The sequence below is a fragment of the Arachis ipaensis genome, chromosome B6 (genome assembly GCF_059453495.1).
Source record: "Arachis ipaensis isolate K30076 ecotype BB chromosome B6, ASM5945349v1, whole genome shotgun sequence".
In the NCBI taxonomy this organism is placed as follows: Eukaryota; Viridiplantae; Streptophyta; class Magnoliopsida; order Fabales; family Fabaceae; genus Arachis; species Arachis ipaensis.
The window spans coordinates 127,379,727-127,397,089 of NC_142441.1; the positions used below are offsets into that span (position 1 = coordinate 127,379,727).

Sequence of the window (17,363 nt, forward strand, 5' to 3'; positions counted from 1 at the left end):
ATTGGATTTATAGTAGTATTTTTTAATAATGTAAAATTTGGTATTTTTTTTTTATATGAAGATCACAAATTTAACTTTTTAATTTGTAAAGTTTAATTTTTTTTAATTTTTAAAACACAAAATTTACCATTCGATTTGTAAAGTAACACAAAACTTACTTTTTGATTTGTGAATTTTAATTTTTTTAAATACAAAACTGACCTTCTAATTTATAAATTTACACAAATCTAATCTTTTAATTTGTGTTTTAGTATTAATTTTTTTAAATATATAAATCAAACCCTCTAATTTGTGATTATCTTCGTAGTAAATTAAAACAACCATTTTTCCATAATCAGAAATAACCATATAGAAAAAACAGCCACCAAGTTTGGCTATAAAAGTTCTAAGAATATATTATATTTTTCCTTTTTTGTTTGAAAGGAGCATGGGTATGTGTAGAAATTGAATGGCCATGGCAACCCAGCCAGGACATTAATAATGTTCGCAAAATGCTGTGTTGGTGGGTGATACATAATTGAGACTAGAAAGCAACATATGCTAATAATTAATACGAACTTCAATTTTCTTTGCCTGCCTCTGATCCGAAATAACGGTCCCACTATAAAAATAAGGAGGGTCACATACTCACATGAACAACGTATATAGAGAGAGGAACACATGGCTATACGTGCTTTCATTCTTCTGTTCGGAATTCTGATCATCAATACAACATGGATATGGATTCATTGGGTGTGGAAGGGGTTACCTTCAAGTCAAATATAACGGCAAATCACCTATGGATGAATCTATAAATTAGTGATGATAAGTATTTTCACTTTATAATAGATTAGAATTATATATATATATATACACTAAAATAAAATAAATTATTTATATATAAATAAATATGTAATTTAACTCATTTTTATGTGTATTTTATATGGATGACTAATTTTAATAATTAATTTTAGTATATACATAGAATAAATGATGTATATGTTTGTTTGGATGTCATTAAATTGATAATTTTTTTCAATAAAAATATATATTTTTTTATTTTTAATGTGTTTAACAAATTTCTAATAGTAAAAGCAAAAGTATTAAAAATATAAAAAAAAAATTTTTTTTGAGAAGTTACAATTTACATCTTTTTTTTAAAAAAAAATTAAAAAAAAGATATTTTTCACATAATAAATGAACAAAAAAGTGCCTTTATCTTATTTTACTCAAACATAATTGATAAATAAAAAGATCTTTTTATATAAAATATCCAAAAATAAAATCACTTTTACTTCGTAAAAGATCTTTTAAAAAATATCATTTAAAAAAAATCTTTTTCAAAAATCACATCCAAACAAATCCTATATATTAAGTATCTAAGAAAAAAAAACTATATTTATTGTATGATGGTTATGGTTATAGCAATTATAGTAAGTTAGTAACTATATAACTTTAGTAATACTTAAAAAATATTACTAAAATTAAAGCAATATTTTTTTTAATTTGAAAATACAAATATAAATAGTGTAAGAATTGGAAACTAATAACCGTTTAAAATAAAATAAAATAAAATAATAATTTAATTATTTGAAATAGGTTCAAAAATTTAGAAGTATTAATTAAAAAATTAAAAGGTGAGGTTTGATTTTAATGAATTTTTTTGAGTGAAAATGTAATTTTTTGCAAAAAATTACGTAAAAACGCGTACCAGTAAAATAGTCAGCAGTATAGGTTTAAGTCTTTTCGGTACTATGAGAGAGAAAATAAAGTTATAGAAAAACTTAAGAAAATATTTAAAGTTGAAAATCAGGTGCTAATTCTAAAAGTTTTAGTCCAAAGTTGTGTCAAACGGATCAAAAATGCTAACCGATTGGACCGGACCCAAGTTAGGCTCAAACCCAACATATAAATATATTAAAATGAAGCCAATTCAGCCTCATTCATCACATAAACATGACTAAGGGCTTGTTTGGGTGAGCTTCTAGAAAAAGATTTTTTTTGAGTTATCTTTTTTTAAAAGATCTTATGAAAAAGTAGAAGTAATTTTATGTTTGGGTATCTCATGCAAAAAGATCTTTTTATTTATCAATTATGTTTGGATATAATAATATAAAAGTACTTTTTTTGTTTATTTATTACATGAAAAATTTTTTTTTTAAGAAAAAAAGATCTTTTAAAAAAAGATGTAAATTACAGCTTCTCAAAAAAGATTTTTTTTCTAGTGCTTTTACTTTTACTACTAGAAATTTGTCAAAAACACTAAAAAATAAAAAAAATATATCTTTTTTCATTGAAAATAGATCTTTTTTTATCAAAATAATGGCACCCAAACAAGCACTAAATTCCCAAAGTAATCCCTTAGATTGACGTCGTACACCAAAATCGTGAGATTCCAATTGTACTAATTACGTCCTTGAGATTGGAAAAATTGCACCATATTAGTCCCTGACCCGTTTTCCGTTAACGATGCACTGACGTGGCTTGATGACATGGATCTATGGTGACAGATGTTACCTCATGGTTTAGTCACGTGTAACGGTATGATGACATGTCGGTCAGCAACACGTGGCATGCTGACGTGGATGGTTATGCCACGTGTCACAATGCTATTTTGCTATGTGTCGGATTATGTTATTTGTCCATATGTCATCCACTATGTCGTCATTATATATGCACCAAATTGGTCCCTTACTTTGTATCAAATGACTCATTTAAGTCTCTAAAATTAAATGTCGTGTACCAAATTAGTCCCTTCATCAATTTCTTGTCATTTTTTTTTGTAAATATAAAATTCTCAATATTTTTTTATACACTACTTTTAATTATATTTTTTATTATACAATTTTTTATAATAAATTTTTAATTAATAATTTTAATTTATATCATTAGAGCACATGTTAGCTAAATCCAAAATTTTATTATTGTCTTTTGTGTTTATTTGTATCTATTTTAATATTGTTTAAACCATGGTTATGATAAGTGCTTATATTAATTAATAGTGTAATATATGAAAAGGCTGCCTAGTTAAGTTATAGATAAAATAAATTATTATAATCGGCAATATAAATCTATCTTATTAATTTAATGAGAAGTCAATTATACGGAGAATCAAACATTCTTAAAACGGATGGGAATAATGAATTTATATTAGTTAACAAATGCCTTATCAAGTATTCTTAAAATATTTATTAAGGTGTTAATATTAAAAAATTTTTATTAAGAAATATTATTATACTCTTAACTTACACTCTTTGCTAAATCAATATCAATATCTCATATAATTTTTTTAATAAAATATTATAGAAAAAAATTGTATAATTAAAACTACCATTTTTAAAATATTTTTATAAAAGCACTTGTATTTAAATAACTTATGAAAAATAAAATTAAAATTAATATATTTAAAGATATTAAAAATTTTGAATTTATAAAAAAAAAGATAACAAATTGATTAAGGGACTAATTTGGTGCACGATATTTTATTTCAGGGACTAAAATGAGTCATTTGATGCAAAGTAAGGGATCAATTTGGTGCATATGTAATGATGATATAATGGATAACACGTGGACAAATAACATTGTGACACATGGCATAATTCGACATGTGACAAAATAACATTATGACACGTGGCATAACCATCCACGTTAGCATGCCACGTGTTATTGACCGACACATCATCATACTGTTACATGTGGCCAAATCATTAGGTGACACGTGTCAGCAAAGGTCCACGTCATCAAGCCACGTCAGTGCGTCGTTAACGAAAAATGGGTCAGGGACTAATATGGTGTAATTATTTCAATCTTAGGGACGTAATTGGTGCAATTGGAATCTTGGGACGATTTTGGTGCATGGCATCAATCTCAGGGACCAGTTTGAGGATTTAGTCCATAAACACAAACAACATAACCACTGAAAATCAAAGAGAAGAGAAGAAGGTTACTATTCACTTTTATTTTCTCAAGCTCATAACTTGAGTTACGGTGTTTCGATTTGTGTACCGTTTGTGGTTACGGGTAGCTCTCACCGAGTCCGTCATTTCTAACAAAACAAAGTTGGTAAAAACTCGAATTCCATACTCCTTTCCTCTGCCCTAACAGTTTTGAAAAATTAGGTATAATTATTGAATAGATTGTATGATTTTAGTTGTTTAGGTGCCATCTAATAGTAGAAAATTATTGGGTTTTTGTCCCAATCCACAGTGGGTGAGGTAAGTCACTTCAAAAATTCTTGTAGTTTGATGTTTTGGTAAGCTCTAGTGTTAATTTGGTGTATTGTATGATATTAGAGTAATTACATGTTGATTTGGAGTTGACTTGGTGAATTTAGAGCATTTGGATTTGAAATGTGGTGGCTGAAGCTTTGTGGAAGCTTGTTTGGAAGTTAATTTTGGTATTTTGTGCATGTTGAAAATCGATTAAGGTATGATTTTAGTTTCCTTTAGTTAATATGTAATGTTTTGTGAAGCTCAGGCTAGTAGACCTTAGGATATGATTGAATTGATGTTGTTGATGATTGATGATGGATATTGATGTTGTGATATTGATTGTGAATATTGATTATTTTTAATATTGAAAAGGGTTTGTGATGATTATTGTTGTTGATGAGTATTGATGATGAGAAAATTTGAAAATAATGATTGAGATGGAAATCTATGAGTTTTGGTGTGATTTAGGTTGAATGTGGAGTTTTTTTGTGAAGCTCAGGCTAGTAGACCTTAGAATATGATTGAATTGATGTTGTTGATGATTGATGATGGATATTGATGTTGTGATATTGATTGTGAATATTGATTATTTTTAATATTGAAAAGGGTTTGTCATGATTATTGTTGTTGATGAGTATTGATGATGAGAAAATTTGCAAATAATGATTGAGAGGGAAATCTATGAGTTTTGGTGTGATTTAGGTTGAATGTGGAGTTTATGAATGAATTGTTATAGTAAGAAGTATATGATGTAGGATTTGGAATGCTTAAAAGATGATTGAGGATTACTTATGTGTTGTCTTGGGTATGGTTAATTTGTCTGTGAATTGAGTGTTTTGAAAACTAGAGGTTTTACAATTTTTGGTAAAACTTTGTTTTTAATGAACTTGATGAGCCATAACTTGGCCTCTAGATCTCCAATTTTGATGAAACTTGATTTAAAATGAATATGAGAGGTTTAAGACATTCGAAGAATAGATAAAAAATATTTTAAAACGAGAAAGTTATGCACATTTGAAGTTCGGTGTCAAAAATTGAATTTTGCAGCAAAACAACTTTTTGTGAAAATTCGGTGTCATGCGTACGTGACCCTAGCATGCGTACACAAGTTTGCCTTTTTTACACTCCCGCGTACGCGGAAACCCTTTCCTGTTTTGAACATTCGCGTACGCGAGAAGGGGCATGCGTACGCGAGATTCTTGTATGAAATTAAAGACGGACTTAGGCTTGGGAAGTTCCATGGATGGAATGACTTGAGTGGATTGGCGGAGTGTTGAGATGATAATATATTGAGAACTGATGCTGGTTTTGATGAATTTGGAACTTGAAAATAAATGATTGTGGTTGATGAGATAAGTATTAATGGACTTGTGCTATATGAGCAGCGATTACTGAGATCTATTATATACTATTTATATACTGATATTGATGAGTCGCTATGCGCCTAGCAAGGAAGGTGGTTAATCCCGCTTGTCGAGGTTGCGACACCGGCATAAGGACGGTGGTTAATCCCACTTACATTGAAATGTGAGGTCTGAGGGTGAGTATTCCGTTGCATCCTTTCGAGTCGCAAGAGTGGATCAGACACTATATCTTGGATAGTAGGCTAAACACTATATCCCTGGGGTACCAATTATTCGTGACTGAAAGGTGACATCCCAAGGGGATGTGTCGGGTTAGCAGTTGAACTGACAAGTAATATCATAACTAATAGGACATGCATTCATCATGTGCATCTTCTATGTGTTTGTTTGCTTTGCTTACTTGCATCTTTTGCCTAAATGTATAACATGCTTACTTACTTTCTGAATTACTTACTGTAAATGTATATTACCTATGTTTTACTTGCTTGCATTTAATTGTGTTTTCTGCTGGGATTGAGGAGGTTCAGTAGGTGGTTGCGATAGGATCGCATGGAGGATAAGATGGCGAAGGCTATAGGACAATGATGTTTCTATTAGTTTAGAATTCCCTTAAGTTAGATTACCCTGTTATTGGTTTAAGTTATTTGTTTCATTAAGCTTGAATATTTTTATATCGGTGTGAATTTCTAGGATTGCCTTTGGCGTTTCCAGAACCTTAATTATATCTGATCTATTGGGCACTTTTACTGATGCGGATTTTTGAATACCCACAAACTAACCGGCAAGTGCACCAGGTCGTATCAAGTAATACCTTAGGTGAGTGAGGATTGATCCCACGAGGATTGATGGACTGAGCAACAATGGTCGAATGATTCACTTAGTCAGGCAAGCGAAAGGTTGTGTTTTGGGGTTCAAAAGTATTAAATAGTAAATTAGAGAGTAGAAAACGCAAGTAATGAGAATGGTGTGAAATATATGAGAAAATAGTTAAGGTATCGAAGATGTTTACTTTTCCGGATTGAGTTTTCTTACCAACTATTTTAATCATGCAAGATTCGTTTCATCGCAAACTGTAATTGACTAAACCCTAATGTCTTAGTGATTTAGTCTCCTCTAACCCAAATTAATCGCCAATGTCTTGGTCACTTAATTGTAGATTAGAGGGTTAAGTTCAAATCTAGTTTATGGCCACAGAAACCCTAATTACCCAAAGCTAAATGAATTATATGTCACGTATCCAGATTAGCTCAAGTAATTAGCAATTTAGGAGGAATTTGCTTTCAAGCTGTTGTTCAAGTGAGATAGCTCTGTCGAGAATCACAAGAACACATGTAGAATAAGGATTATACTGTTGTTCTACGCAAATTCATAAGACGAAGAACAAAAGCAACTGAATCAATACATTAATTAAAATAGAAAAGCAATAGTCTTAATTCTTAGAAATAAACAGAGCTCCTAACTTTAACAAAAGATGTTTAGTGGCTCATGACTTACAGAGAAAACTGGAGTTCAGAAAAGTGAAACGTGCGAAAGTGAAAATATCCCCCAAAGGGTGAATCTTTTATATTTAACCTAATTTGATTTGAAATTAAAATAAAATAAAAAAAATTCTAAACCTAAAAGATTTTATTTGTAAATAAAAATCACAAAAATAAAAGATAACATAATAACTAAGAGCTAAATCCACTAGAGATGCTTATTGAGTGGGGATTCGGTTCAGATTGCCTGACGCTAAACGCCAGCTGGGCGTTTAGCGCCCAGAATGGGCAGAATCTCCCTCTTGCTCGCTGATAAATGAATGGTTGTGATGCATAGACTCTTAGGAATGCGTGCACGGAGGGACTGTCCAGGGTTAGCTATTGGCTATGTCGGATTCAGCTATTTAACCGACAGATGAGACTTATAAGCCATAGGACAGGCATACATCATATGCATTTGTATGTTTTGTTTGAGTGTTCATTACTTTGGTTTACCTAATTGATTAACCATGCTTATCTACTATTTGTCCTACTTGTTTTAATTGCATCCTATCTGTATTTTCTTTGCCTGTCTTGTATGTCTTTACAACTGAGGCTGAGAGTTAGATTAGAACTAAAATCCACAAATAAATTTCCGAATTTCTAATTTAGTATACTTCTTTAAATTTAAATGAGTGTCAAAGTTCTAACAATGCCTTTGACTTTCCTAGGACCTTATATATTATGCCTTTGACTTTCCTAGGACCTTATATATTATCTATGTTGGCGCATTTATCATGCTGAGAACCTCCGGTTCTCATTTCATAAATATGTTGTTGTTTTTCAGATGCAGGTCGAGAGGCACCTCGTTGAACATCTGAAGACTTCCTATGCAAGCGAAGTTTTATTTTGGGATACTGTATTTGGTACTTATGTATATATATATAAATAGATTCTCCATTTTATATATTATATTTGTCCCTCCTAGTGGCTATTTTGGAGAAACAGGTGTTTTGTTTTATGTCTTTGGGATATTTTGGGTTGTATATATATGTATTTATACTCCGGCCGACCTTAACTTCGCAGGTCGAGTCTGGAACTTGATATTTTGTATCTTTTGATACTCTACTCTTGTTTATATAGGTTATCTTTCCTTTATTGCCGGTTTATCCTTCCTGTGTTATCTGCCTTACGTGTGTGATGCGCTTTTCTTTTTACGATTTTTATTTAAGTTCTTCTTCAAGGCTCCTAGTTACAAATTCTTTCAACCATATATATATATATATGTATTATTTTTAGAGATCGTAATACCTCGCCACTTCTGCTTTACGACTTAAGCATAAGGCTTTGCGTGATAGGGTGTTACATATCAACTCAGCCTCTGGCCCAAACTTTATCAACCACGGCCTCTAGCCCAAAACATAATCAAATCTCGGCCTCTAGCCCAATATATAATCAAACCACAATCACTGACCCAATATATAATCAATCCACAGCCTCCGGCCCAAACTTTCTCAACCAACAGTCAGTCTTAGAACATAATCAATCACAAGCACAAACAATGCAAGGAAAACAATTAGAAAGCAATTACGACAGGTATCACAATTAACAGTTAGACAGAATTCATCAAATAGGCAAACCGAAGCACTTAAGCACACCACAAACAATAGCAAACAAATGCAGTATGATCCTACTGGCCATGAGCTCACGCGTCGGTTATGTTGTCAGACCCGACTCGGGTAAGTGGGATTCACCAACCGTCGTTATCCATAGGCTCCACAAGCGAGATTCACCAACCGTCCTTACTCGGAACATTAGTCCACGAGTAAGCAGGATTAACCAACCGTCATTACCGGATAACTCAAACATGCGGGATTAACCACTATCCTTGTCTGAAAAAAATTCCGTCAATGCGAAAGCGGGATTAACCACCATCCTTGCCATTGCAGTAAATCTCGGGCAAGCGGGATTAACCACCGTCCTTACCTAGAAAATCACGAACAAGTGAGATTAACCACCGTCCTTACCACGAGTAAACATCAGTTCATAGTAAAGTCTTTAAACTCACTTTCATCACGATTCAAAATCATACTTGATCCTTTTACTTTCAAAAGCAATATACATTTAATTCACATCACACCAAGAATCACCTTTTCCTTTAAAACCAATATCACTTTTTATAGCATTTTCCAAAATCTCCAAAGCAACTTCACTTAAGAACCAATGTTTCTTTCATAAAACCCAATTCTCACTCAACCAAAATTTTTTCAAACTAACTTCAAAACCTGTTTAAGTTTAAAACTCCTTCAAAAGACTCAAAAATCATCCTGTTTGCAAATCCAAAAACATAATCGTTTGTTCTTTGATAATCACTTCGAAGTTTGCTAAAACACCCCAAATCATACTCTTTTCTTTAGTTAAATCAAAATCAAATAAAATAATTCTTCAATCAAATTAATCAAAATAAAACTTCCAAATTCTCATAAAAAAATTTGGCAACATTTCTTCTAAAACTTAGACTTTACCACCCTCCAAAAATTCCAACCGAACCAAACCAGACATCTCTCAATCATTCAAATTATTTCCAATATCAATCCATTTCAATAAACTATTATCACAACAACATCAACTCAACTCAAGAAAATTGACAAAATATAGAATTAACCGAATCAAGAAATTCAAGTAGCCAATCCCATTAATCACAATAATTCAGCCGCAATTATCAAAATACGTTCAAACACTCGATAATTATTCTATTATAATCCAAAAACCAATTTTAAGAAACCAGTCCAACAACGAACAACTCAACAAACTAAATCAACAAATAAGAATAACTAGTCTTCTCAATATTCAATAAATCAACCAAATAATTATTCATATCCATCCAAAACAATTCAATTCAATCCATAAGACTCACGTAATCATAAAAATATATTTTTCATATTAATATAGAGTTATAACAATTCTTGAAAATAAAATGAGTTTAAGAAAATACCCCTACCTCGATCGCGACTTAACTACGGGACAAAACTCTCTTTATCCTGGCCCGCAACAGTGGCAGCCACAACCATAACTCCATTCCACTTTCGCAGCAACATCGACAACTCTAAACGCGATATGCAATAACCGGAACTCGACCTCAATGCATCAATGTCGCAAAGACCACAGTAACTTATATCAGAATAATAACGGTAAAGGTTTCGGGACAAGAAAACTCACTGTACCATAAGGAATTCAAAGGATGAAGCAACGGCAACTCCGGTGACGATACAGCAGCACAGGGCAAGCTAGCAGAGGCTCCAACAGCTGGTTTACAGCGACGTCAGCGCTGCTCCTCCCCACGGCGGACCCAAACAGCGACAGTGGCAGCTTCTGACCACAACGACGACGACGATGACCTGGCGCGGAGGTTGAGCACGATGACAGCGGCAGAAGCGGGACACAGCTCCTCCTCTCCTCATCGTGTTCTCTTCCCTTTGAAACCCATGCCCATGGCCGCGACGGTGACGGTTCCCTCGACGCCGACTAGATGCGAAAGAGTTAGCATTAGCAAAGCGGTTCGGCGGTGATGGAGGCACGGCGGCGACGCAGCAGAGGCTCCCCCTCCCCTGGCTCTCGTGCAGTTCTTCCTTCCTCCCTGATAGCGTCAACGGCGTCCCTCTCTCTCGACAATAACGGTGGCGGCTCAGTGACGGATCGGCGGGCATGAATGGCGGCGCAGGTAGCACGCAACAGCGGCGGTGGCAAGATGAATTGGACGGCGGTAGGGCACAGCTCCTTCTCTTCCTTCTCAGCTCTCTCCTCTCCATGGGTGTGTGTGCATTTAGGAAGAAAGGGGAGGGGGTGTGGCAGCTGAAGAGAATGAAAATGTTAGGGTTAGGGTTTTGGGGAGTGTTTAGTAAATTAGAATTTTTTTTTTTTTGGGGACAAATAATAATATAATTAGAATATAGAATAGTAATTGAAAATCAATTTTAATTTATTAAAATTATTTTTTAAAAAAATATTATTTATTCATGAATTTACAAATTATTTTCAAATGAATTTTCAAATTCAAGAATTAGAGATAATTAAATTAATTTTTTTTATTCATAAAATAAAATTAAAAATCTAAATATTTAAATTAAAATATATATAAAATTTTTATTATTTTTAAATTACTAAAATTTTAAATTATAAATAAAAAAATACTCATTTAATACCAATTCACAGTATATATAATATAATATGATGTGATTGGTCACCCAAAAAATAAATGATGTATATCAATGAGCATGGCCATTGTTCATACAAGGAACAAGTATACAATCAAAGCTTTATATTGTAAATCAATCTATAGAATTCTTTAGTTTCCTCTGCACTATCCCTAAGAAATGATGAAGCCCAAAATAAATAACAATAACACACTCGAATGCATCTTCTCATGTGAAAAATATCACAATCATTTGGTTATGTTATGTATGATATCTCTCTCACCATCAATTTTTTTCCTCACATGTTGAATCACACCCTAATGTATGTACAACAAAACTACATAAACAGAACCACCGGTAAAGCAACCAATAAAGAAGCCAAGAGAGAGGGAACCATCAAAGAGGGTGGTGATGAAGACTTTATCTGAATGGGAAAATTGCAGGTGTCGGTTGAAATGTTTGTCAACGAAAGCTTCGCCAAACCTCCAAAATTGCAGGCTTGAAGGTTCTGATTTTGCATCTGAAAATACATGTTAAATGCATATGAAGCATTCCCATTAGCATCCAAATTGTTGCATGAAGATCCATAGCCAAGTGCAGTGCAATCCCCATTGGTGCAGGCATAAGTGATACTTTCCCCGAGCTTGCTGAGATCTTTAGCATTAGGATTAAACATGCACCATTCTTGTTCGAGGTACTGTACATTTTTCGCATCAACGAGCATCTTGTTCTGATTCTGGCCGGAAAGGTCCATCGGGAACTTAGGCTGCCCATCATACCCGAAAATCCCCCAGTGACGCTCGAAGTTCCCTGGCTGAATGCTCTTTCCATTCTCATCAAGGAGCCCGAACAGATAGACTTCGATGTATCCAGGGCGGCGGGGTGTCCCTTTGTTGGCTGCAAGCCTTGGCAGGAGTCCATTGTAGAACCTCAAAGCATTACGCGTGTTGGCGTTCTTGTCGCCGTCAGTAGGCCATCCAACTTCTCCAACAATTATGGGCAGGTCTCCGTACCCTGCTTTGCTGAGAGCGGCAACAAGGGTATCAAAATTCGCATCGAAGACATTGGTGTACGGTGTCCCGTTATCGTTTATGGGGTTGGTGACACCATCAAAGAAGGCATAATCAAAAGGGAAATCGTCATGCCCATAGAGACTCAAGAAAGGGTAAATGTTCACTGTAAATGGTGCACCATTCTTGCTGAGGAAAGCTACTATCTGGGTCATTAGGTCATTGATATCAGCCCGGAATGTTCCAGAAGACGGAACAGGATTGTTTGCCGGAGACTCATAAACATCAGCATTTAAGGGCACTGTAGCCTTAATCTTATCACCAACACCAGCTTCATTAAGTGCATTTTGAATGTTTTGTAGTGCAGGGAATGTGACATTCAAGAATGAATTATTGTATGATTTCAAAAATGGCTCGTTCCCAACAGCTACATACCTGCAAAAGAATAGATTGATTCAATGTTAGGCCCAAAAAATTTCCTCAATTGCAGCAATATTATCATTTAACACAAAACAGAAAATACACAATTAAATGAAGTTACCATGACCTTTAATATATTAATGGTATATATTTAATTATTGAGAGAATTTAGGATTTCCAAGCAATAAGGATTAAGACATAGTGCTTAATAGACTCACCATGAAACTCAAGCGCAAAAATATTACCACTGTGGTTTATCGATTGATTCTCTACAAGGCCAGATAAAACTTCTAACTCCTTTTGAAATATATTCAACTCCAATTCTTTTATCAACTGACATGGAAGGTAAAAATCTTTAAACCCAGAGAAGGTAGAACCAACAACCATGGCCCAACAAGTTCTAATAGTCCTATTTGTTATAACTCAAATCTTTCTTGTCTTGATGTACTTTGTCTTAATCACTTTCTTGATATACTTCCCCTCACACACATTAATACATAGATAAACACATACCTTTACATTTATACATAACATACATACACACACACACACACACACACACACACACACACACACACACACACATATATATATATATATAATATTGTCCTATACTATTGGAAACTTCAACTGCAAGCATATGAAAGTGCGTGGTAAGGGCCACTGCTATCGATTTGCTTCCCTTAAATATTGTAAGCTGCAAGCAAAGTGATTCATTTCTTATCATAACAAATGCCCTGTTATTCTTTTTCTTTTTTTTCCCCTTCCTTTTCGGTGTATAGCAAATTAGCAATTAGCAAATATCCTTCTCCTCAGCCACATAAAAAGGCACTGGAGGAGGCAGCAGCACTTCCAAAAAAAAAGAATCAAATCTGCGGGTATTTCCAAGTAATTACATATGAGGCTCGTGGAGAAAAGAGACAACTTTGGCTTCACTTTTGAAAGATTCCTGACCCACTTTTCGTTGCCCCTAAACTCATCAACCAATTAAAATTCATTCTTAAATAGTTATTACTATTATTATTAATTTATTATGATGCACAACGGGATTAGTGCCCCCTTCATAGTTCAAACTTCAAAGGTCACCTCATGTTAATGATAAATTGAACACAAGGAGCGAAGAACCCCCTAAAAATTTTTCCAATTTATTTTTTTACCCCAAAAAAAAACAAAATCATAAGCTGGATTAACAAGGAACCTAGGCAGCTATGATGCTAAATCTAAACCATATCTGCATCCAAATAAGTTCTAAAATTCACACTAAAAAACAAATAGTATTAAACAATAGAAACCAGAAAGAGAAAGAAGGACTGAAGGAGAGCAAAAGAACTCACTTGATGTTAACACCGCCATTGAAGTTGTACTTTGTAACACTCTTCTTAACCCACTGTTTGGCTTTATCATTGTCATTCATATCAGCAAGCTGGATGTTAGGTATGGCAACCATGACCTCGATTCCAGTGCCAGCAAGAGCACTCATTGTTGATTCTTCTGCATCGAACAGCTTCACCTTCTGAATCCCATTGTCCTTCAGCATCTGCACCACCGTGTCCGGTGGCAACTTGTGCGTTGCTTGCGTTCCCCAATTCACACCCAGCCCTTCCACAACGGCATGGCAGCACCACAGAAACGATAACAGAGCCACTAAGATCAAAGGCCCCAACTTTCCCATCCAAGAAAATAATAGCACGCAAGGTGCTTGATTAAATGTCACAGAGGGGAAGAGAAGAAACGGCGTATTATATATATAGATATAAATAGTGAGATTGAGGTGGCTTGAAAAAAAAAAAATAGAAACTGGTTATGTATGTATGTTGCAACTTAAAAAACCAAAAACCCCACTTTAAGAGAGAAACCGTTCAAGAAAGTGAGGGGCTCTAACGAAGAAACAGCGAAATTAGCGAGAATATAGTAATATAGCCCCACTTTCACAACCTCCACAATATGAATTGAATGAGATCGTTATAATAATAATAATAATAATAATAATAATAATAAAATCAAATCTATGTATAAGAATATAAAGGATCACAATTCTGAAATCAAATCAGTGGAAAACAAAATAAGATTTGATTTTCTTTTCTTTTTTTTTTTAGTTTCTTGGCCTCTTATTGGCTTATTGAGAGACCAAAGAGAATGTGTTGTGTCTTAAAACTAGATAGATGAACAAAGAGACGTGGTTTTTTGGGCTGTGAGAAGAGTGGTTATGGAAGGAGAAGAAATAAAAATGTGGGGAAATTGAAATTCTGAGGAGCTTGTGTGAAAGGGAAAGTGTTGGAGATAAAGGCAAAGAGAAAGACAAATGCCTCCCTTTTTTTTTATTATTTTGTCTTTAGTTTTTGGGAAGGAAATCTGATTCGATTCTAACCGCGGTTTAAACTTTAACGGCTATCTGCAACTATGGAAGATTGTGATTTGTGAAAGTTGTACCCGATAAAGAAAATTGAAGCCATTATTAATTTATTATCAAGTACCGCGTAAAAGAATGATACATTCCCCTACGGATCCAAAAAATTTTGTAAGTAAGAGCAAAACATACATAATATAATAATAATTTTTATAATTATATTTTATTATTATAAAATATAATTAATTTTTAAATTATTTAATCAATAAATTAAAATATTAAAATAATAATTTAAATAATGATAATATATAAATTAAAATTTTATTTTTTTAGGTTTTATATTTTAAAAAAATTAAATAATCTTTTCATTATCAATATAATTAAATATTTATTTTTTTATATATGTCATTAAATAATTATTTAAAAGTTTATCTCTCAAACGATTATAAAATCGATTCTTTATAATATTTATATTTAAAAAAGTTTTTTAATTGATGTTGTCCTTAAAAAACTAAAGCTAACTTTAAAAAAAACACTAATGAATAAATAGTATTATTTTGATTTTTTATTTTATTATTATTATTATTTATTTAACTATTTTTTGTTTAATAGTTAATATAAGATTAATAATTTTATTATTCATTTTTAATTTAATACTAAAATTAGTTTAATAAGATAATCTATTTAATTTAAAATTAATTTAACAGAATAATTTTATATATTTGTAATCAAATCTAATAAAATATTAGGCTGCATTTTATTGACTACCAAATATTTTTATTATTTTAAAATTAAAATGCTAACCTAGCGGTAATTTATAGAAGAGAGAATAATGTTTATTTTAAACGAGTACACAATTAAAATAGTATAAAAAAATTTACATTGCTAACAAAAAAATAACTTTAAAAGGTGTTAACAACAAATAAGTCGCGAAAAATTAAATATACATTAAATATATATTCTAAAAAAAATTTTAGATGTCATATTTTAATGTAATTTTTTGCAAGTAATATTAAAAAATAAAATCTTTTCATTCTCAAAAATTTATAATTTTATGTTAAGTAAATTTTTTCAAATTTTTTAATTGTAAATGACTAAATTTTTTTGAAAAATAAAAAAAATCTAGATATCAAATTTTACTTTAAATATTTTTATGCATATTCTAAATATTTATTCAAACGTTGACAAAATAATTTAGATTAAATGAATATGTTATTTGTTAAATACGAAAATATTGTTGTCATTTTTAATAAATATAATATATATTATTAGTTATTTTTATCCTAATTTTCAAATCATTTAGGAATTATTTTGACTGCGCCTGAATCTTTTGGATATCGAATTGATAGTTGCCTCTATTTTGAACAAATAATCAAATATATATATATATATATATATATATATATATATATATATGCCACAATAATAATATACACCAAGTATATAAACAGATATTTTCAAATTTTAAATTTATTTATTAGTTGCAATTATAAAATAACAAATTTATAATTATTTTACTTTTTTTTAAGTTATTATAACAAATTTATTTAAATTTTGAATTATTATTTATTTTTATATAATTGAAATTGATGAGAGAAATTTAAATATAATAAGATCAAATTTAATTATATAGTGGAAACAAATAAATTTTATTACCAAAATTTTTGGATTTCATTGGGGGCACTTTCCCCCACATCCATAAACATGGATCCGTCCCTGCATTTGAGGACACTTGAGACACATAAAGATAGTATTTTGATGACTATTGATGTAAGTTCCATATTTTTAAAAATTAAATCATTAATTATTTATAAATTATTATATTTATTGAGATTTTATTTTTAATAAAATTATTTTACTAAAAATAATTAAATAAAAAATTATAATTAATAAAATTTAATTTAATTATGACTTATTCTATTAATTCAAATTATTTATTAAAAATTATTTTAATACACAAATTTAAATTGATTTTTATTATTATTATTATTATTAGGAAAAAAAGAATGGCCGAAGCCATTAAGACAAAGAAAAGAAAGAAATTGGCAACGTGGCTTACTATGCTATATATATATATATATAAACATAAATGTGACACCTATCTCCCTTTATTCATTTAATCACTTATCATTATGCTTCATTTCCTCTTCTTACCACCACCAAACCTAGAAGAAAGGAAATAAGAAAGAAAGAAAGATTGTGGGTGAGGGAGAAACCGTTACTCCTTTTGATCTTTCGGCTTCGATTTTTTTTTATTTGTAACCTCTAATAAAAAATTTAATTCGATAAAAATATTCGTATTTTTTTTTCTACACGTTGGCATAATTTTTGTTCGGTAAAAGTCGATGGTGACATAATTTTTATTCTGCTTGAGTTCGGCCA

General features: G+C 31.7%; 1 protein-coding gene across 3 annotated transcripts; it reads right to left on the minus strand.

Moving 5' to 3' along the window:
- Positions 1-8,433: 8,433 nt before the first annotated feature.
- LOC107604941 (glucan endo-1,3-beta-glucosidase 8-like) lies at positions 8,434-14,999 on the minus strand. Of its 3 annotated transcripts, none has more exons than XM_088491607.1 (4): positions 13,969-14,999; positions 10,236-12,649; positions 10,013-10,117; positions 8,434-8,997 (listed from the first exon to the last, which is right to left on the minus strand). In XM_088491607.1, exons 1-2 carry the CDS (start codon positions 14,304-14,306, stop codon positions 11,542-11,544), a joined length of 1,446 nt encoding a protein of 481 aa, XP_088347733.1. In that variant the 5' UTR covers positions 14,307-14,999; the 3' UTR covers positions 8,434-8,997; positions 10,013-10,117; positions 10,236-11,541. The 3 variants fall into 3 exon arrangements, with proteins under 3 accessions (XP_088347733.1, XP_088347734.1, XP_088347732.1); XM_088491608.1 differs by having other exon boundaries at positions 10,231-12,649; XM_088491606.1 differs by having other exon boundaries at positions 10,013-12,649.
- Positions 15,000-17,363: the final 2,364 nt, after the last annotated feature.

Excerpts from the sequence above, each read along its gene's own strand:
- LOC107604941 (XM_088491607.1), bottom strand. The coding sequence starts at position 14,306 with ATGGGAAAGTTGGGGCCTTTGATCTTAGTGGCTCTGTTATCGTTTCTG. Across the intron at positions 12,650-13,968 it reads AATGGCGGTGTTAACATCAA|GTATGTAGCTGTTGGGAACG; the intron begins GTGAGTTCTTTT and ends ATTCTTTTGCAG.